Below are 21496 nucleotides of genomic sequence, written 5' to 3'. Positions count from 1 at the left end.
CAAATGTTACCTGCTACCTGTTTTACCATAGTTTTGAAAGAATATTTTGGCCTAAAATGTATAATTACATCTCAACAGTTGTTTGTGTAGAAATGTTGAATTGGTTGAATTCCACCTTAATCAGCTTACTGGGAATATTTGTGGTCTGTATGTGTGGAGAAATACAATCTGCCATCACATGCTAAGTATTGAGCCACATCTAGCCATTTATGAGTTCTTCAATAGAGGAAGTGTTGAGGGGTCTTGGATTTCTGTCACCCCATCGCATTTAAATATTATTCTACCCGGAAAGGGGAAAGAAAAAGTATTTTAGGAGGTTCTTTTTTAAATGAAAGCGAATGTAGGAAATCTTGAACAGAATTGCCTTTGTGAGGAAAACTTTAGCGGTTGAGTTAGCTGAGCTAGTGCTCTGCAGAGAGCAGTAACACAATAGTCGAGTTAGAGTTAAAGCAGCACCCTGTTGATGATACATACTGTACAATTTCATGTCCTGGACTGTAAGAACATGCTATTAAATTAGCTGTGAAGGAATTATGAGGTCAATTCCACTGAGTGTCTGTGTTTCAGCAAAAACAGCAGTTAATTAGCTTTTTGTGAGCTCATACAAGCCCAGTGATTTTACTGTGTAGTCTTTTCAGAAGATTTAGCAAAATCTAGCTAGTGTGTGATAGATTACTGCCTCATAACCATCCTTTTCTTTTGGCAAGAGGGCTAGCTTATGCTCCGTTATCAATCCTATAATTAAGGAGCTACCTGCACTCAACTCCTCTCTGATTTCAAAGAAAAGGATGACTGAGAGAAATGAGTACAGATTAGAAAACAGAGTTCCATCCTCCTTTATTCCATAATTGTTAGCTCAAGGCTTTTTTACGCTAGCCGTCCATGTAAATGAAACACAAACTGGCTCAAGGGGGGCTAATTGAGCATTAAATAGGAAACAAATGCCGCCAGACACTAGACCTGACGTCTGGCAGAGCGCTACATGAACAGACCTTGAGAATTACAGATTGGCATTCAGGAACCAGTTCCTGAACAGTTGGCAAGCTATTTGAGAAGGAAAAAGGCAGGATATGAGGCCTTGGCAAAGTCTTTTCTCTGTATGAATGTAAAACTGATTGTAGCGGTGATTGGCAGTCTGTCACATATGTGCCATGTTTTGTTCGTTACTCTTGACATTGCTCAATTCCTCCCTGCCAATGAGGTGCTTGGGGAGCCATTTAGCCCTGGCCTGTTTTTGCCATTTACTCAAGGCTGCTGTCGCTGAGCATGCAGCTAATAGATGCTATCTCCTGCTCCTCTGGCCCTGTGATCACTGTCTCATTACTATCATACTGTGGTGTCTGGACAGGCACTGAGGTGCTTTGTGTCTTACATGGGACTCGGCCAGATAAACCCTTAGGATGCATTAGCTGGCAAATTAAGAAAAGAGACAAAGTTGCCAGCATGCTAGACCTGCAGTATATTAGAGTGAGGACTTTGATGTATGTTTTATCAATACATCTCAAAGGACGCTGTAGGGATGATGATCAGGCTCCAAAGATTGTCTTTTTACTGAAAGATTCCTTATTGAAATGCTTAATTTATTAATTTAAAAAACCTAGTCTTGGATACAGTGCCAACAGCAGTCAATGGGCCAGTCGATGTAAAAGTTCACTGGTTTAGGGGCCCAGTGACTTCCAGACTTTTAGGTTTTCTACTTATGCAGTTTTATTAAACTGATAGTTCCAATTCTAAAATCTGATTGGCTGTTCAATACATCACAGCCCACACTAACTGAATCAGCATTAAAGTGCCACATTATTATGTTGCTTGGTAACAATAGCCTACTGTTAACAAACTACGTTGTTTGGTGGAAGAATTTTTGTGGTGTATGTGATAATACATTTATTGCACATAGGTGTATTTTATTTGTATTTTGTTAGTGCTTCCTAAAAACTATGATCACTGTGTAGCCATGGTAAAAATGACTGTAAAGCATGATCTCTCATCACTTTATAGCTTCAATGAAACAACAGCAATCAATGTATGCATTATGAACCTTCCTTGCTATAGAAGCAGGCCTACATTATTTATAGCCAGAACGATGCTGTTTGATCAGCTAGGAGGTAGTTAGTGAGTAAATAAAGCTGTGAGCTATTATCTGAGTCAGTAGTGTGGTGAGATAAAGTGTTACCAAAAGAGTAGAAGAAGCAGGACATTGACTTTAGGCTCTTTTTCAGACAGATGGTATCAAGATGCTGGGGCTTCTCCCCTCACTCACCTGTGAGTAAGTCACTGTTTTGCTTTGAAACCTGCCGCACCACTCTGATCTGGCCTTGAGCACCACTCTAGCCTCAGTTCTTCATATTGAGCTGTTTAAGAAGAGCTATACTCCGTCTTCAGCCTTATAGCCATACTGTCTGTAGGAAGAAGCATGGAAGAAGTACACAGACACGTAAGTGAATGGTAGTGGTAATATTGAGTTTTTAGCGTTTGTACACAATTTAGCTTTTCTGTAGTTCTGTAGGAGTGAAGGATTATTTACTTGTTTTTTGTCTCAGATTTGCTTCATGAATTTTGCACTCGAGCCACAAGCTAAACTTGTATGTCTAAATCATTGCACATTCGTGGTTTCTATTACTGTATGACCGTGTAATCTATAAAAATGAACAGAAGTATGAAATAAAAAAAAAACAGATTTTGTGTTGAAGTCATGTGACACTGCCCGTAAAAGTACATAATCAAGGCATAAAATGTAGTGTATTTTACACTATTTTACAAACAACAGACCTTTAACAATACAAGTTCTCACTCTCCATTCTTCTGCCCTCGAGGGATATCTTTGGATTTTTTTCCATCATAGCAGCTGAAGATTTATGTGGACCTAAAGTGCTGTCTGCTGGTAGCCTCTCATGGATGGTCTGTACTTGTGATACTTAACAGCTGTCCTCAGAAGCCCATACACATTCACACACCACAGCACTTACATACATGCCAGAACACACCGATGCTTTTTAGGCATCTCAGTGGAAATACGCTCTAGTGCTTTAGTAGTGCAGTGCTAGAGGAAGTAACCAAGAGCTGCTTTAGATAGACATTGTAAACAAATTTGTAAACAATCTGTGTGTGTGTACATTTCCAGTAATGAGGTGGGATTACAATGACCACAGTATAGGATCACATAGCTAGCCCGAAGAGAGTCCTTGGCTGTGGGGGAAAGTGTCACTCCACAACTACAATGCATCACACAGGCAGCCAGCTAAAGAGGCCAAAAATGTCCATAGTCACGAAGAGGGAGCAATTGCACCCAAACACCACCAGTCCAGCATCACTCAAGTGGCCAGCCAGGGCAGCCATGTAGCTGTGATGTAGCGTCATATAGGCAGCCAGCCCAGGAGGCCTCCTAGCTGCAGTGTAGCGCTGCTCACATAGCTGAAGACTACTGGTCCAGGCAGCCCCACTGCTGCAGTGCATCCTAACAGCCTGCCCAGCAGCCACATATGTGCAATGTAGTGTTGATGAGGTCCGCGGGCCAGGCAGCCCCTTGGTACAATACAGCGTCACTCAAGTGGCCGGTCCAGCATCGTAGCTGTGATGTAGCATTACCCAAACGGTCAGCCCAAGAAGCCTTTGAGCTTGGGGGGTGGAGAGCACCTGCCCAACCACACATCCAATTGAGTGTTTCCAGGTGTTCATGTAATTTTAAAAATATACATTATTATGGCCAATAATGTACTATATTAAAATCACAATATGTGGCAGGATGATCGCAATACTAGTATTTTGTCTATGTTGTCCAGAACTTGTGTGTGTGTGTGTGTGTGTGTGTGTGTGTGTGTGTGTCTGTGCGCCTATGGTATGCAGAGTATGGGGCAAGGTAGAGCTGTCATCATCTTATCAGAGAGTGGTAATGTGTGACCGGTGTCTGCTACCAATGATGCCGCTGGCTGCTGCCTGCACAGGTTTTAGGGCTGGAGGTGATGACTGAGGCCTGATTGTGATACATGCTTGCAGTGGAGGCTTCCTTTCAACACTTGCATTGCAATAAGAGATTGGCTGCTGCTATAGAGGAAGCACTTTAAACTGAAATCCAGTCTGTCTCCTTATATCACATACTGAACATCTATAAGTTATGAGGTATTATGTTGAGCAACTGTGCTGAATTTGTCTTCGAGGCTCATTTAGACAGCAAGATTTAAACCCTGTGAATGGAGTATGAGTTATCACTGTGCTTAACCCCTTTCACTTCCCAGAATTTGAATAAATGTCACTACGCAACTTTCACTTTTCTTGCTTCTATCGTTTCTCTTTCTAGCTCTAAAGACCAGGAAACCACAAATTGAACCTCCGTCAGTAAAGTAAACGTTACATCATAAAATTACAGCCTAACTCTTTCAGATGGTATGTTCTTTCTTTCTTGTACTCCCATTTCTGTGTTGAAGTTTTTGAGAGCATCCATTGTTAGCAGAGCCAGAGAGTTTGTATGAAAGCATGTAGGGGCAAGTCAGCGAGGCTGGACGTCCATAGGAGCAGGATGGAAAGTTCATTAGGGAGTACCTCACTAAATCTCCCCACCATGTCCTGTGGGGATTAGGTGGGAGAAAATGGGAGTTTACTTACATGGGAATTTCTCCATTTCACCCTCCAAGCATCCATCACCAATCTCCTAGGTCTTCTGAATGTCCTGTGTTGCAGGGCTGAGAGGTCATTAGAAGCCATCTGGGAAAGTTGCTTTTCTCAGCTTCTGAAAACCTGGCCTTTTGTCAGTTTTTATCAGGTTTCTCAGTTTGAAATATGTTGATCTAAGATCAGTCTTTGCCTTCCTCTCAAAATGCAATTATATGTAAACTAAGTTTACTTACACAAGAATTTCACCCTAGAAGTCTCTGAAAGCCTGGGTTTTTCTGTGTTCTTTGTATGATACATCATCAAAAATCAGTTTGAGGTTTATTAGGCTCCACACAATCTGTATTTGTCTTTTGCTCAATTCACATGATTTATATGAATGTTGAGAGTTTCTCTGTTTTTCTTTGGTTCACCCTAAAAGTATCATTCAGAAATCTCATAGCTGTGTCCAGTGTAGCAGTACCGTGGGGTCACTAGAAGTCAGCTGGGAATGCTACTTTACGTAATCTTTGAAGGCCTTGGCTTAGTCCCATTTTTCTGTGGTCTTTTGTGTGATGCATAATGGAAGAGCTCTTTTATCTGGCTTCTTAAAATATAGATACGTCTTTGCTTTTCACCACAAAAATACAATTCTGTGAATGTAGGGAAATGAGAATGGATGATATGAGGCTGTGATATTGTTATCATGATAAATTACATCAATGATGAACGATGATGTTTTATTTAAAAGCAGTTTAACTGGAGCACCTAATACAGAGTCCCAGAAGACACCAGCATTCTAATGAACTAGTGCGAATGGGGGTGAGGCGACATTCCAGAACAGTGAGAACTGGTAAGAAATTCTAGAAAGGGTGAATGAGGGTGATCAATCAAGAACACTGCAAATGATGAGAAAATTCTAGAGCAATGGAAAGAACAGTTAGGATGGTGAGAATAAGGAAAACATTCTAGAAAAACGTGAATGAAGAGAACATTCTAGAACAGTGAGAATAAGGACGTGCATTCCAGAGAATTATACATTTTTCCCTGTTCTACAGTGTTGCCCCATTTGCCCTATTGTAGAGTGTTCTTAGGGAAAATGTTCTTAGAGGAAAACTTTCCAGAACAGTGAGAATTTTGTCAATTGTGGATAAGGAGGACATTCTAGAACACTGTGAATGGGGAAGTCATGCTAGAACACTGTAATTGGGAAGGACATATTAGAATAGTATGAATGAAGAGGACATTCTAGAACAGTGTGAATGGAAAGGACATTGTAAAATAGTGTGACTGGGGGAAACATTCTAGAATGGAATGAAAGGGAGGCAGAATGTTCTAGAACAGTGTTCTCTGCATTCTCACTATGCTAGAGTGTTCTTAGGGAAAATGTTCTTAGAGGAGAACATTCCAGAACAGAGAGAGTTTTGTGTATTGTGGATAAGGAGGACATTCTAGAACACTGTGACTGGGGTAGTCATTCTAGAATTGTGTGAATAAGAATGCCATTCTAGAACACTGTGATTGGGAAGGACATATTAGGACAGTGTGAATGAGGAGGACATTCTAGAACCGTGTGAATGGAAAAGACTAGTGGGAATAGAATAGAATAGTGGGAATGGGTGAAACATTCTAGAATGGAATGAAAGGGGAGGCAGAATGTTCTAGAACAGTGTTCTCTATATTCTCACTACCCTAGAGTGTACTTAGGGGAACACATTCTTAGAGGAGAACATACCAGAATAGTTTGGAGGACATTCTAGAACAGTGTGAATGTGGAGGACATTCCAGAATACTATGAATGTGGAGGACATTCTAGAACCCTGTAAATTTGGAGGACATTCTAGATCAGTGGGTAGTCGTGGGCTGGAGGTTAGGGAACCAACCTTGCGGAAGGTCGCCGGTTCGATCCTCTGAGCAGACAGTAAATGACTGAGGTGCCCCTGAGCAAGTTGCCTAACCCCCAAATGCTCCCTGGGCACTGCAGATAGGGCTGCCCACCCTGCAAGTGTGCTCACTGCCCCCTGTTGTGAGTCTTCCCTAGTGTGTGTGTATGTGGTGTTTCACTGCATGGATGGGTTAAAAGCAAAGGTGAAATGTCCCCTTTGTGGGACTAATAAGGGTCACTCATAGCTGTTCTGCCTATGACCTGTGTGTAGTCAGACAGGGTCATTAGAAATGTACTGTAAATGCTCATTACTCAGCCTCTGAAGACCTGGGCCTAGTCCCCTTTTCTGTGGTCTTTAGTCTGATACATCATAGAAGAACTGTTTGCAGAGCTGTGGCTTTTATCAGGTTTCTCAGTGTAAGTAATGTTTATATAAGATCAGTCTTTTCCTTTCACCCGAAAACATAATTGTACGTGCACTGGGAGCTGATCCTAGATCAGCACTGCTTCTCTGTTCTTATGGGCCCAGAAGCCTCCCGCTGTCCTCAGCTGTCATGTTCGCTTTGATTAATAAATGTTCTGTGAGCGACCAAATATGTTGCTGTGTTCTTTGGTTTGTTTTTCATCATTCATCATTCATGTCATCTTTTGCTGAACTCCCTCTGGTTTTTGAACTGAGATGAATCACAGATTTTAGTGTTAATGCATTTTCAGAAGCTATACAGTAATTACATGTAATGTAAAGGCCTCATATCATGAAAATCTTTGCAGTTTTTACAGTTTAGCTTGCCCATCGTTGGTGAAGTCACAAAGAGTATTTCAACCTGAACTGCATTTTGAGTGAGGCATAATACAGGGTAGCCAATCAGAACTAAGGTTATTTGCATGCATTGGTCTTAAAAGAATAAAAAAATATAATTCATTAAAATTTCCATTTACCTGGGACGTACATGTTTTGAAGTCCAAATTTTGCTTCTCTAATTTAGACTAAGAGCTATGATACTGGCAATGCCAACAAACACTAGAACTCAAAAGTCAATCAAACGGGTACAATTGCTTCTGTAAAAATACATCCCCAAAATTTATCTCAATCTACTCCAACAGTATCCAGTTCTTCATTAAGGTCACACAAACTTATTGATGTGAATTAGGACACAGAATGACCGTGATCGTAATGAAGATCCGCGTGTGGTTTGAGCAGGTTGAGATAAATTTTGATGATGTTTTTTTGCAGAAACAATTTGGGCTATTTGGGTGACTATTGACTTCAAGTATTTGTTAGGAATATAGTTCTATGCTAAAGAAACAAAATTTAGACTCCAAATATATCTTAGCTGACTGAATGCATCTAATGAATGCGGTAAGTGGATTGTGTAAATTGTGTAAAGTACATTTTTTGCTGAACTATTCCTTTAAAGGAACTGTGAAAACTGCTTATGTACTTCTACTACATAAAGAGCGATTGGAAAATGATCATGTAAAATAAGTATTTGTGGTAAATAAACCAAAAAAAGACTGATGAAAACTTATTGTCTGCTCTTTTCACAGAGGACTTGGAACCACGCTTGTATCTTTTCACCCAAAAGGTGGACTTACTGAAGGACTTGTCCAGCCTTGTGCCTTGGAGTAAGAATGTGTCTCTCTATAAAGATAATGATGGATGTGCAGTGCTGGACATCGGACTGTACTCCACTTTGACCCTTCCCGCACAACAAGCTTTTGGGCCGAGGTGTGTTCTTGGGTTACATGGAATGCTTTATGTTTGATTATTAAAGCAACAGTTTGGCAAAATATAAACAAACAATTTTGCCCAAATAGTAGTTAATCAGTCAAGTTTTGTGTCCAAAATGTATTTCTTTAGCAGTGCAATGGAGCTATAAGGCTATTGTAGCTAACAAGTAATGGAAGCTTATACACCATCATGCTGCCTGCCTAAATCATCACATACGGCAGTTGTTAATTCATCTCCAATTAAGTCATTTAATAATTAAATTAATTCAATAATTAATGCTCAAATAGACTTTCTTATATGCTTTCTGGCATCTATAACAATGTACAAAAGTACATTGTACAATCACATAGTTAAAACAATAGCAGTAACCATCTTGAAACCTTATTGACCTACTTTGGATGACGTGCGATGCTTTTTCACGGGTGCTCAGCAACTGGATCTCAAATGAAAATGCGTGGTTTAAAACATGAAGTGCTTTGAGTCATTGTACCCATTGCTCCATAGATAACAATAAAAAGAAAAGCTCCTGAGACTTCACCTGAATGCCCCATTATGAAGTTTGCATGATGTTAATTTGTGCTGTGTGTCTGCAAGCCAAGTTAGCTACATTAACCTTGAAGCTCCTTTGTGAAACTGTAGAAGCAAACTTAAGCTTGGTTGAGCAGCTACATTTGAAATGTTCTGGTGTTTTTGGCAAGCTTAATAACTGTGCTGTTTTGTGCTGTGCTTTATAGCTTTTCAGATGAGTTTAGTGTACTCCTTCAGCTGCGGAGCTCACAGGAGGAGGACCGCAGCGTCCTTACCATTCTGGACTTCTACAATCAGGTGACGCTCCAGATCCGCCTGAGTCCTTCTAGGGTTACCTTCATCACAGCCCAACAGCGAGATTACGAGTGAGTCTTTGAGTTTAGTGTGAAGCACTTTAAAGGAATTCTCCAGTATTTTGTAGCTTCATTTTTTTTTTGCATTTGCAGCAACAGCCTATGGAACTATGTTAAGTGTGCATTGAGTCTGGTCTTTTCTTAATACATGGAAAGTGTTAATGTTTGTTAGTAGTAACTGACTGTGTTAGTTATTTATGCTCTGCATTGTACACCTTGCTTGGTATATTCATCAGTTATTTACAGCCAGATAAAATACATTAAATCTGTGAAGTGACATTTCACATGAACTTCTTGCCCCCATACTATTGTCTACAGGTTTTTAGTTCCTGGTCTGTCAGACTTGCAGTGGCACTGGCTCTCAGTAGGGGTCTCGTTTGAATATCTGGCTGTGTATGTGGACTGTGTGCTAGTAGAGAAAGTGAGGTGGACTTACCCCTACATGGGCATCACCACCGACGGTCTACTGATGGTTGGAGGCATTCTGGAGGGGTTTGAGACACCTTTTGAGGTATTTTAAACCCTTAATCTTATGGGCATGTTATGTAATGGTCATTTTGGATATTCTATTGTGTTCAAAGCTGCAATGCGATTGCATATTACAATTCTGCTATTGCAAGTGGGAATGTTCTGCAGTCTGCAGCAGTGAGCAGTGAGTCTCATTGCTGAATTCCAGATGAAACCACAAAAATAATAAATTCAAAACGACCTGTTTTTGCAGCTTATGTGGGCTGTATGGATTGGAGAGTGAGCAGCACATTTTGAACAGTGCTTACCTACTATATCAAACTCTTGAGGAAATTCAGGTGTCCATGATATGAGCCCTTTAAATAAAAGAGTTTGATGTAAGTAAGTAAACTTTGTTACAAAGTTTCAAAATGTATTGTTCACTCCAATCAGTCCATAAGTGAAAACTACACTGAAAAACAGCCTGTTTTGAATTCAGTGTTTTTGTAATGTCACAAAAACCAACATTTACACACATCCTCTTTACAGCCAACAGCAGTTTATATTACTAGTTTATATTTAAGTTACAAGATATGTTTCAGCCTGGGCTGCTTTTTGAATGATACTGATAGTTGAGTGAAGATACTGGCCAGCCAATCAGAACAGAGATCATTATTCAGTCTTAAAGGCACAGTAACAAGAGCAGCCAGTGATAAAAGGATGAAGTGTGATCGGATAATCGTCACATAAATAAATGAATTATGAGGTGCTTTTGATTAATTAAAAAATTGTAGGATATGGGCTTTTTAAGCCTAATATCTTTTTGAAAGGTACTCATGCTGAATCTGTGACATAGCCAAAGGTCTGAAAACATGTTGCAGCAAATACAGGTTGGGATACTTAGGATGGGATACAAATATGTTCTCCTGCACTGTATCTGAATACCATTTGACTCAAATCTGTGCTTCTTTTAGACTGTACGTACTGCACATGCATACTGGGCATATTAGTGATGTCAGTGTCCTATAGCATAGACAAGATTTATGGTCAAACAGCTGGCCAAGCATGCCTGGTGCAACCTGCGTTCTCAGGCTAGAGACATTCCTAACAGTTTACTACATTGCATGAAAAACATAATGATATCAAGTTTGCTGTCCATCAGAGACAGACACTAAGGCTTAGTGAAGCTGAATATGCCAGGCTTTCAATTGTTTTTTGTGGACAGGTGGTCAGAGCTGACAGAAGTGATCTTGATGTGTGATTTTGTGTTGACAGGGTGAGCTCAGGCAGATGATGGTGTTGATGGGGGATGGCAGGGCTGCCGGCCATCACTGCAGCCTTCACCAGCTTGTATGTGAAGCTTCTCTTGAAACACACCACAGCATGCAGGTACAAAACAATAGAATCCAGAATATCAACCTCTTAAAAGTAATGGATGGTTTACCTCAATATTATCATCTCTTAGGCCCTGTTAACACCTTGTGCTTTTATCCATCTAAAGTGATCTGAGCACACCTGGATAGTGAGATTATATAATACTGTGCAAGACCACCATTTTATTTAACTTCTAATGAAAAACTAATTTTAAGAGCCAGGAAAATTAGTCTGAGAAGTCCTGAAAGTTAGTTGCTTCAGACAATCCAATAATCCCCAAAACATTCATTGATGTTGAGGTCTGGACTGGGTTGCATCGGATTTGCTCAAGTTTATACTTAAGTGTGCGTAAAGTCTTTACTCAGTCCTTAGATATTTAGAAAATATTTCTTAGAAAAATTCAGATTTTTACTAAATTTGGATGCACCACAAATCCATAACTCATGCCGTAACTATTAACAGCTAATTATTGCATACATTGTTTTAACATGACTGTAAAATGGGGCCAATCAGTAAACCCTGCTAAGGAAACACAGCAGCAGCTTGCTCATATCTACAGCCACTGTCTGTTCATTCTGTAATATTTCTCTGAGATAACCAAATACACAGATTTTGAAGTTTCTGGCTAACTGACACAACAGCAACCTCAGTTTAGATGTTTGGGTAGCTCCTGAGTCTTACTGAGCTAGAGCTGTGGGTGTTGAGCTTCACTCCTCATTCAGAGTTAAAACCAGATTGATGCTGATTAAAGCTGTAAGTAAAATCACAGGGTTTATCGTTTAGAAATTTTCGGCTTAGTTAACCAGTGGTTTCTGATGATTTCCCCAAAGCTTACACCTGCTCAGTTTGAGATGTAAATGTTCATCAACTACCACACTCAGCATTAAAACTAGTTTGTATGGTGTGACTCCTTTTGATTTAATAATGCATGAACCTGAAGTAAGCACTTGTTACAACTAGCCTATGTTTGAACCAGCAACTGGACTCTGGGATGACCAGTTCATTGCTCTGAAAAGCAGCTTTTTTGGTTCAATTGCACCTTTTTTGTCTTTGCCTGTCAGTGAGGGCTTCTTGACAACCACAAATACTTTTAGACCCGTAGTGCTGAGTTGTTTTCTCACAGTGAAAGGATGGACTGACACACCTGTGGATTTTTCAGATCTGAAGCAAGAGTGGAGCTTGATTTTCTCCTCTCTTTCAAGTACTGTTTAAGTACCATTTATCAGATGGTACCATTTACCGTTTTGGTGGTCTACCAGGTCTTGCATGGTTGTTACAAGTCCCATTTTCTCTCTAGCTTTGAATGATTTTTTTAGTCTCCAGTTTTGAAAACAAAGTTTTGTCACAAAATATCTGTTTTCAGATTTGAAGCAAAAGTGGAGCTTGATTTCCTCTTTTCTGTCAAAGATGAGTGCTTTATATTCTGTTGGTGACAGTTTTGGTGGTCTACCAAGTCTTACACAATAGTCACTTGTTACTTGTTTATAGTTGTTATTAGGCTTGTTTTCAGGTTTTCAAAGTAAAAGCAGGAGTGTTTTTCCATGAAATCAGTGGATATGCATGCCAGCAATCCACGGTAGGCACCACACTCAATACCAGTAACAACACAGCACATGGCTGTGTGTCAATTTTGTCATTACATTCAATGCAAACATTACTACTTTTACAGAGGAAGCTCCAGGTTACAGAAGTTAGTTTACTCTGAAATTATTACTTGCCCATGGTAAAAGCAATGAACAATTAAAGATTCATAATTCATAAAGAATAAGTTTTTCTTAAAACCACCTTCTTTTTACACTCTCTTACTCTTCCAGTCTCCACCTTTGCTGTCCTCAACCAGCTTGACAGAGGAACCAGAATTTTCTCTAGAATCCTCTGCTGACACACAAGATTATGCCACAACTACATTTCGGCTAAGACCTGACAACCAGGAAGCAGACGTTCTGGTAAGTGCTCAAGAAAAATCCATTTACAGGCAATGAAAGGTCTACATGTGAATTATAGCAGACCTTATAACTCATTAACATACTTACTTGAGCATTTCACATGCTTGTTGTACAGGGTTTAATAATGAGGAATTAACCAGCTTTTGATGAGCTAAACCTCCATGCATCATAGGATTGAGCTTCAGTGGTGGGCAATGGTGAGATGGATGGCCTTGGAAGAATGGAACCTGAACAGATGAAACAAAGAGATGGCCTCTACTTCTTCTTCATTTGTCCCCATAAAACCATTGCTGAATTTTGCTGTGAAGGGAGTGCCATGACTAATGGCTGTCTCATTCAGAAAAGGCGGGGCAGAGGGGTTGATAAACGTCCCGTCTAGGAGGGCAAGAGGGCACAGCCCTGGAGCGTGCTCAATGCTGCTCTGCAGGAACTGCTCTGCAGTTAGCAAATGGACTGTAAAGTCATTAAGTATCTTTGCCTCTTTGTAGTTTGAGCCTAGAAATCCCAAAAGGAGGTCAATTTGTTGCATTATGTTGGCATGAATCTGTGCAGTTACTGTAGGCCTACATGATCACACATATTTGCTATACAGGTACATAATTTTAATGTCAGTTTTAACCCTCTTGTCCTTCTGGTGAATATATCTTGACGTTAACCTGATCATTTCAGTCAGATTTCATATACAGTTATGGTTACCTGCCTTATCACATTGGAACTTTGGAACTTATTCCACTACTTTTTAGCGCAGAAACTCTTGTGAAGAGTTAATTAGCTGATAACAAATGTGCTAAATTTACTAAGTGATTTACTAGTATAGTTTACTATATCAGATCTATATGAGAGTTTAAAAGGAGCTTGTGAGCACACTTGTCCCAAGGGGTGGGCAGCCCTATCCACGGTGCCTGGGGAGCAGTTGGGGGTTAGGCACCTTGCTCAAGGACACTTCAGTCATGTATTGTCAGCTCAGGGGATTGAACCAGTGACTTACAGTCACAGGGCTGGTCCCCTAACCTCCAGCTCATGACCGCCACCCCCCCCCCCCCCTCCAGCCCATGACTGTTGTTTACCTACACTTTTCTGTCACGCTTCCTATGTGCTATAGCTGTGCTTTGTATCTGCTTTGCTTGTTGAATGACATGCAGTAGCTTTTAGACGGCTGTGGTAATCTTTCTAGATTTCATTCTTTGGACTAAACAATTAAACTCTGATCAAAGCATAAAACACAGGCTCTTCACTCCCCTCTGGTGGAGAGTAGAGTTCAGATATCTCATGGTTCTTAAATATGAGAATGAGTAGACAACTGCTTATCAACACTTTAAATCTAATATTGGATTTGTTCCACATTAAGGACTATTGGAATATCAATCCCTACCTGAAACACCTTTGCTTAACTTTTATCTAATGATTTCTCATTCGTAACAAGGAGAGAAATGCTGTCAAAATAGCAGATAATACATTTTTAATCAGTATCATTTTGTGTCTAAGTAAAAGAGGAGATATTTTGTCATAAAGTGAATTTAGTGAAACGTTATTGTTGTGGTGTAAAAAAAAATCTTGGCTTGAGCTTCTAAGAAAGCTTCTAAGAAATACATTGTTATAGAACCTTTAAGTTATGTAAACTTTTGATAGGTTCAGCGCACTCATGTATCTCATTTTATAATTTTTAAATAAATGCCATTGTCAACATTTTGAGTACCAAACATTGTTCTTCTATGGAGCATCTCTAAAGAACCGTTTTTTACACCTTCATTTTTAAGACTGTAACCTGCAGTCATGTAGTATGGAAAAAAAAAGTCATGTTTTAGTTAATTTTGACACCAACCAGAAAAGGTCTGAAACACTGTTGATGTGGAACGTAAATGTAATTACTATGTATTTACTATATAATTATGTAATTATGCAATTAAAATGTAAATTGAATAATAACTCTAAGGGTTCATCTTGATACTGAATGCATTATTGAGTCACTTTCTGTCTTAGATTCCTTCAAATCTGTGGCTGAAATGTCTGAGATAAGGGCTTCACTTGATGAAATCAGAGGAAGGCAGTAAATGCTCTAAAAATACAGATAAGCTTCCTCTCAATTGCCTCTATAAAGGAGCTTCACTGAGTGACCCAGCCCACACCAGCAGACCATCAACTTCAAGGGGCATTCTTCAGGATGTGATTTTATGACTCTCAAGTGTGTTTGTTGAGACTTGCATTGAACGTGTCCTGCAACAGGCTGCGTATTGCACTCAGGTGAAGAAAGGTCATGTTGAGCTTAACAGCTGCTTCATCGGAGCCGTTATGCGTGCCGCTTGTTTGTCTTTGTCTGCGAAAGTAAAAGCTGGCTGTGTTGTGTGTGTTGAACTCTGGGGTGAAGACTTGTTAAGGCTGTATAGTTTTACACAAATAGGCTTCATTACCTGGAGTGGAGTGGTAAATGTTGTTTTTTGTTGCCTTTGTACCCTCAAACCACAAAACGTGTTTACTGAACAGCATAAAATGGTGATTTAGCTGGCAGAGAAATGTCTGTCAGAGTAAATATAATTATAAATGATGAAACTGATGTTTTTGGGGGGCTGTTATAAGAGAGTTTACTTTACTCGCGCTTTAGTCTCTGGAGGGGAATAAACCTTATTCATGTACTTTTATTCATTTTTTTATCTTAATTAAGCCAACAGTCTGAACATCACTAAGGTCATGAAAAATACATAAATGCAGGGCCATCACTTTATTACATCTTTATTTTTATAGCACTTTTCATATTAGTTATGACATTTAAGGTAAGATTTAAACTCTGGTAAGCTAAAAGCAACTACAGCTTGAAAACCAGCTCACTGAGACCAACTACATGAGGAATTATTTGGCTCTACATCAGATATGATGATGCTGTGCCTTTACCCACTTTGTATTTTATATAAGATCTGTGTCTAATGGGTCACGTAAAGAGCTGAACAGTCCAGCACACACTGGCCCGAAGGTCACAGGTCAATCAGTACAAGGCAAATCTGGGCTAGCCATCTTCTCTCTGGCCTTTCTCCTCAGCCGTCACTCTGTCAGAGATGACGTGGAGAGCAGTTCCACAATTGGATCTCATGTTGTGTCACTTTAGTGAGATCCAGTTAATGCTGTCTGTTGGCTGTTAGAACAGAGTGAGGACACAAAGCCACAACTGAAGAGTTCCCTCCAGGCAGGGAAAGTCCCTATACTTCATCATCTCTCTCTCCTTCTTTCTCTCTCACACTTCTCTCTCTCCCTGTTCCTTTCTCTCTTCTTTCACCCTCTTACTCTTTGTTTCTTTCCCTCTCCTACTCTCTCTCTTTCTCCCTGTCTCTCTTTTGTCTCACTTTTCTACTCTCTCGATCTCTTTTTCTCTTATCACTGTCCTCTCATCTCTCTACCTGTCTCTTGCTGTGCCACTCTCCTCTAGGGGGCAGACGTGGGCTGGAGGTTAGGGAACCAGCCCTGTGACTGGAAGGTTGCCGGTTTAATCCCCTCGGCTGACAGTCCATGACTGAAGTGCCCTTGAGCAAGGCGCCTAACCCCCAATTGCTCCCCAGGCACCATGGATAGGGCTGCCCACTGCTCCGGGCAAGTGTGCTCACTGCCCCCTCGTGTGTGTGTTCACTAGTGTGTATGTATGTGGGTGTTTCACTGCACGGATGGGTTAAATGCAGAGGTTTAATTTCACTGTGTGCAAACACAGTGTCAAACGATTCAATTCCTAGACTCTTTCTCTCTCACTCTTCTACTCTTTCAGTTTTTCTCTCTGCCTGTTTTTCTGTCTCTCACTCTGTCCTCATTTTTGTTTCTCTCTTCCTCTACCTGTCTCTTACTCACACACTCTCTCTCTCTCTCTCTCTCTCTCTCTCTCTCTCTCTCTCTCACTCTCACTCTCACTCTCACTCTCTCTCTCTCTCTCTCTCTCTCTCTCTCTCTCTCTCTCTCTCTCTCTCTCTCTCTCTCTCTCTCTCTCTCTCTCTCTCTCTCTCTCTCCCCCCTTTTCTCTAATAAAGATGCTGCAGTGTGATGGACTTAGTTATGAAAGGAACTGTGGGAGTTTCCAGTTTCATATCAGACTCCAGAATGTCCCCTGGCAGAGTTTGTCTGTCATCAGCGTTCTCTGCTCTGACAGAGGTTAGACATGTAATTATGATCTCTGTGCTATAATTTAATGCTCTAAAATAAACCAGATTTCATAAACGTAGATATAAAAGTGGAAGAAGTGTCAGGTTTCTGAACCTCTATCCAGTGTTCCCGCACTCCACCCCATCTATACACACATTTACACACACACCCTCAGACACATGTTTAACACACTCACTAGTTTGTATTACTGCATCTATCATGAGCGGATTGGCTTTGCCTGAGGAGTTGAGGGAATGTAATGCTAGCACAGGTAATGTTTATGACAGAGATGGGCATGGCTACCCCAGTTACACACCATCACACTGAACATGCTCCATACATCATACATTCAGATTATTATTATTATTATTATAAATTGTTTGTGATTTCATAGTTTAATTTACCCTAAACATCTGTCTAGCTGTGTTAAGTGAATGCAATGTGTCTTTAGCATTGTCATTAGCCTGGGCCATTTAGATATATTTTTCAAAAAACAATAACATTTATAAGTTTAACATTTGATATGTTGTCTTTCATTTAAATATAGAGTTCACATGATTCGCATGTCATTGCTTTCTATTTTTATTTCCATTTTGCACAGTGTCTCAACTTTTTTGGAAACACGGTTATAGAAGTCATATAATGAGTATCAACAGATGCAGTCAGATTAGTAATAGTAATGCCATTGCAGTTTGAGGAAAGTAATGAGTTTGTAAGGAATTACTTTGAGTTACTGTAGCAAAACTGATTATTTTTACAGCTTGTATCACACTGTCATTCCTTCACCCTCTCAACCAGTGCTGTTCAGACTTAATACATTAATACATCCCCTCCACAAAATAGCCCAGGCAGCCTTTGGTGCTAAATTCAGACACAGCGCAGATGTAGCATTGTGATAGTGTTGTGCCAGAGGGGCACCATCTAGCTTATTAGCACCATCTGGCTTAGCACCATCTGGCTTATTACATACTAAGGCTTATTATTCAGTATCTACAGGAACTTCAATGCAAAGTAATGGAGCTTTTTTTTAGGTTATAGAAGCGTGTAGTAATACTTTGGGCTTACTAGCTTGATAAGAGGTTAATCATTGAATTTCTTGGTCTTTAAAGAAACACAGTTTTCCTTCAACCTGATAAGTTTAGGGGGTTTTATTGACATGGTTTTCTACTACTGTGTAGGGATAACACAAGTCATGAAACTCAAGCATATAAACGGCTATTTGCTATATTCCTATTTTATCGATAAAAACCAGCCGGAGCTCCCCCTTCTGGATGCTTTCAGACATAAGCATTCATCTTATTACAGTATGCTTCAAGCCCTAGTACTCTTTTATAAACTAACTACCTATAAATTAAATCCCAATCATGATAACACTTCTCTGTATACATATATGGAGAGAATCTAAAAACAGGTACACTGTATTCGCTGTATTTTTTAACGCTGCATCTTCATGGCAGCTCTGTTAGTTTTAAAGCATCTACCATATAGGCTGGAAAACATTTAAGGGAAACATTGCTTATGTTAGTTATAATCCATTAACCAGTCAATTAATAGAACTTTATTCATCCCCAAAGCGCAATGAGTGAAGACAGACTTAATAAATGAAATAAAAATTACACACACAAACACAGAATATTTAATGTAATATAGTTATATGATCTTGAAGATTTTGAAATTTCCTATTCACCAGAAGCTGTTTTGCAGCATCAGCAGTGAAAACGTTAAAGAGGAGCATGTGTGGAAAGAGTGGAACTCTGATAATAAAGATGGAAGTGTTTCATTTTTTTTTCCCCTCCCCGCCCAGCAAAAAAAAGAAAAAAAAAAACTGTGAAAACCTCAGAAACAGAGTCCCCACAGAGCACTCTGGCAACAAAACCTTCCTCTGTAATGCATCTCCATGAGTCAACCCTGTTACTATGGCAGCCATGACCGCTAATCCTTCCTGTTTTAACGACCTCGTGGTCACTGCATGTCCCGCAGCTTTTTGATTCTGTAAGCTGGAGGTCTAGCGAGGAATAATTAGTTTCGAATCAGACTGGCTTCATTGAGCTTGTTTGTGGAATATTGCAGTGATGCTTGCTGATGGGACAGCTCTGGCTTCATAAATCGCTTCTTCTTCTGTGGTTTCTCTGTCAGCCAGTGGGGTTTGAAGTTAGTCCCACAGCTCCTCATGGTTTCTCTGTCATTGAAGTCCTTCATTGTAGATCTTCTTATGAAGGAGCTTCTGATTAGACGCCACCGCTTGTAAACTCTGATCTACTTCGGAGTTCCATGTTCTCACCCTCTCCTCTCTCTTTCTTCCATGACTGAAGACTTTAATGTAGACTGTTGAGCGTGTGCAGACTAATGATCAAGCCACTGAAAGCACACCCAGTACAGAATGGAGTTGCCACTATAGCAGAATTTTGACTTTGGTACAGATAAAAAAGGTTCATGCAAAGGCAAAAAATCCTATTTTTATATAGCTGTCATGATCTTTTCAGTTTAGCAATGCTGCTGTTCTTCTTGGTATTATTTTAATTTGTGTTTTATTCTTGGTTTGCACAAGTTTGTTAATGCTGAGCGTTTTACTTCTTCACAAACGAGCCATCAACTGACAGCAGCCAGTAGCAGCCAACATGCATGCAGGAGGTTATACAAAGATGTGGTGTAGGTTTTGTAACCAAATTAAATTAGTTTATAAACATTTCAATGGTGAATGTAAAGCCTCAAAATATAAATACATGCAACAATGATAATAAAATAGCAGAAATACTGTAAGAAATGGTTCCATTCAGCTTAAAAATGACTTCATGTGATAATAAGCTGTTTACATGTTTTTATTTAGCGGAAGTAGATACTTTGAACAATGCAATGCAAAGCAAAAAAAAAAAACTTGATTTGGTCATTAAAATCACTTCAAGCCAACTTCTGCCCTGTTTCCCCTTTTACTGCGTATTAAAGTGCCTGTTTACTGCTGCATTGTGACATGCTAACTAATGATCGATGTCTCATTAAACTTTAAAACTGTGTGGCCTCATTTTGAATACAATTCAAATTGAAACAGTAACATAGTTCTAGTCAGTTCTAGTCATTAGATTTTGTGTATAATGTAAATTTTAGTTGTTCTTCTGTGGCATATTGTTGATGTTTCATATACTGGAGGGCTGGAAATGGATGGTTTTTTTAGGAGGCAGTTCAGGTTTTTGTACTGTTTATAGGCCCAGTTGCGGTATTTTGCAGCACATACTATTTGCAGGCTTTTGTTCTGAAAGATTTTTTTCTGAGCCAAACCAATTTGTGTAGTGTATCATCAGAGCTCTGTAGAATAAATCAAAAAACAAAATCAAAACATAAAATATAAAAAAACCTCTGTGAAGTTGGACCTCAGAACTGAAAATCTTGTCAAACATAAATAAATGCCAAACTTGTGTATTGTTACCACTGCCTATATAAAAAGGCACTAAACTGTCACTGGGGCAGTGCTTCTCTTGTCACTGGGGTGGCAAACTCAAGGGTACATCTCAGTACCTTTAGTGAAGGAACATAACAGTACCATAATCCATTAAAATGACATTTTCTGGCTGTATTGTTGTATTACTTAGTTGTATTGGCTCCACACCCCATCTCGTCACCAGGCTTTTAGTTTATTGTTGTACCTTTAAGGGAACATTTACATTGTTTGTACCCTGATGAATGGAAAATGTACCTGCATAGAACCTTTACTTCTAACAGCATAGGCTGAATATTACATCAACATGGTGTTGGCCTGTTTTTAAAAAAAAAAAAAGAAAAAAAAGAAGAAGTAACAGTATTGAAATTATTATTGTTTAAAACTGCAGTTCTGTCAGAGCATTTTGATACTAGCAATGATTGATCCACCTGTGTGGAGGTGCTGTGGGTTGAGTAAGTGCCTACAGGCTGTCTGGGTGTGTTGGCTTTGGGCTGAGGCCTGATGTGGGTGTATATGGGAGGTTCCAGCTGTATGGTGGAGAGGTAAGAGAGAATAAGGAGGGAGTGCTGCTCTGGGTGGATGCGTTAAAAAGTGATGCAGTGTGGATCTCCTGTAGCCATGCAGTGCCATGCTTGGATTACATGCTGCCTGTTTCTGGGACTATTTCAGATGGGGCTGCAGGCGGAGGGTCAATGGAAAGCTGGGGTAGGCCTTATTAGCTTTTGGCTTTGCTATATTAAAATGAATGATTGATTTATTTACTATTAAAAATAAAGGTGAAGATGCAGCAATGCCACAGAAAGACCCTAAAGAAGCTTTCAATGGATGTTTTTTTAAGGACTGTTTTTGTAAATGAGATGCAAGTGTGAAGAACCTTTTTAGAGTTTAAAGAGGACTTCCACTGTTTTTAAAACTTTCTGCATGAATGAGTGGTTTGAGAGAGAGGTTTGAGGTGAAATAGTTAATTGCAAAGAAATGTACTGACTCAGATTTCTTTACAGTGGTGGTGATGGGAACCAGGCGTCACAAAGGCTACATCACAGATCTAGCCATTTCATTTACTATCCAAAACTTTCAGTAAACCTCCATGTCTTCTGAGTG

At 39.7% G+C, this 21496-nt stretch overlaps 1 protein-coding gene across 1 annotated transcript in view; it reads left to right on the top strand.

The window, feature by feature from the left end:
* si:dkey-61l1.4 (collagen alpha-1(I) chain) overlaps window positions 1–21496 on the top strand; it is a 79253-nt gene that overhangs the window by 13286 nt on the left and 44471 nt on the right. The window contains exons 2-6 of the mRNA XM_017690957.2: window positions 8018–8198; window positions 8936–9094; window positions 9401–9593; window positions 10805–10918; window positions 12718–12849. Coding sequence (XP_017546446.2) covers window positions 8018–8198; window positions 8936–9094; window positions 9401–9593; window positions 10805–10918; window positions 12718–12849 — 779 coding nt within the window. The remainder of the gene's footprint in view (window positions 1–8017; window positions 8199–8935; window positions 9095–9400; window positions 9594–10804; window positions 10919–12717; window positions 12850–21496) is intronic.

The sequence above is a fragment of the Pygocentrus nattereri genome, chromosome 20 (genome assembly GCF_015220715.1).
Source record: "Pygocentrus nattereri isolate fPygNat1 chromosome 20, fPygNat1.pri, whole genome shotgun sequence".
Classification (NCBI taxonomy): Eukaryota; Metazoa; Chordata; class Actinopteri; order Characiformes; family Serrasalmidae; genus Pygocentrus; species Pygocentrus nattereri.
The sequence above is the reverse complement of the archived record's forward strand: the minus strand, read 5'-3'. Positions and strand labels throughout refer to the sequence as shown.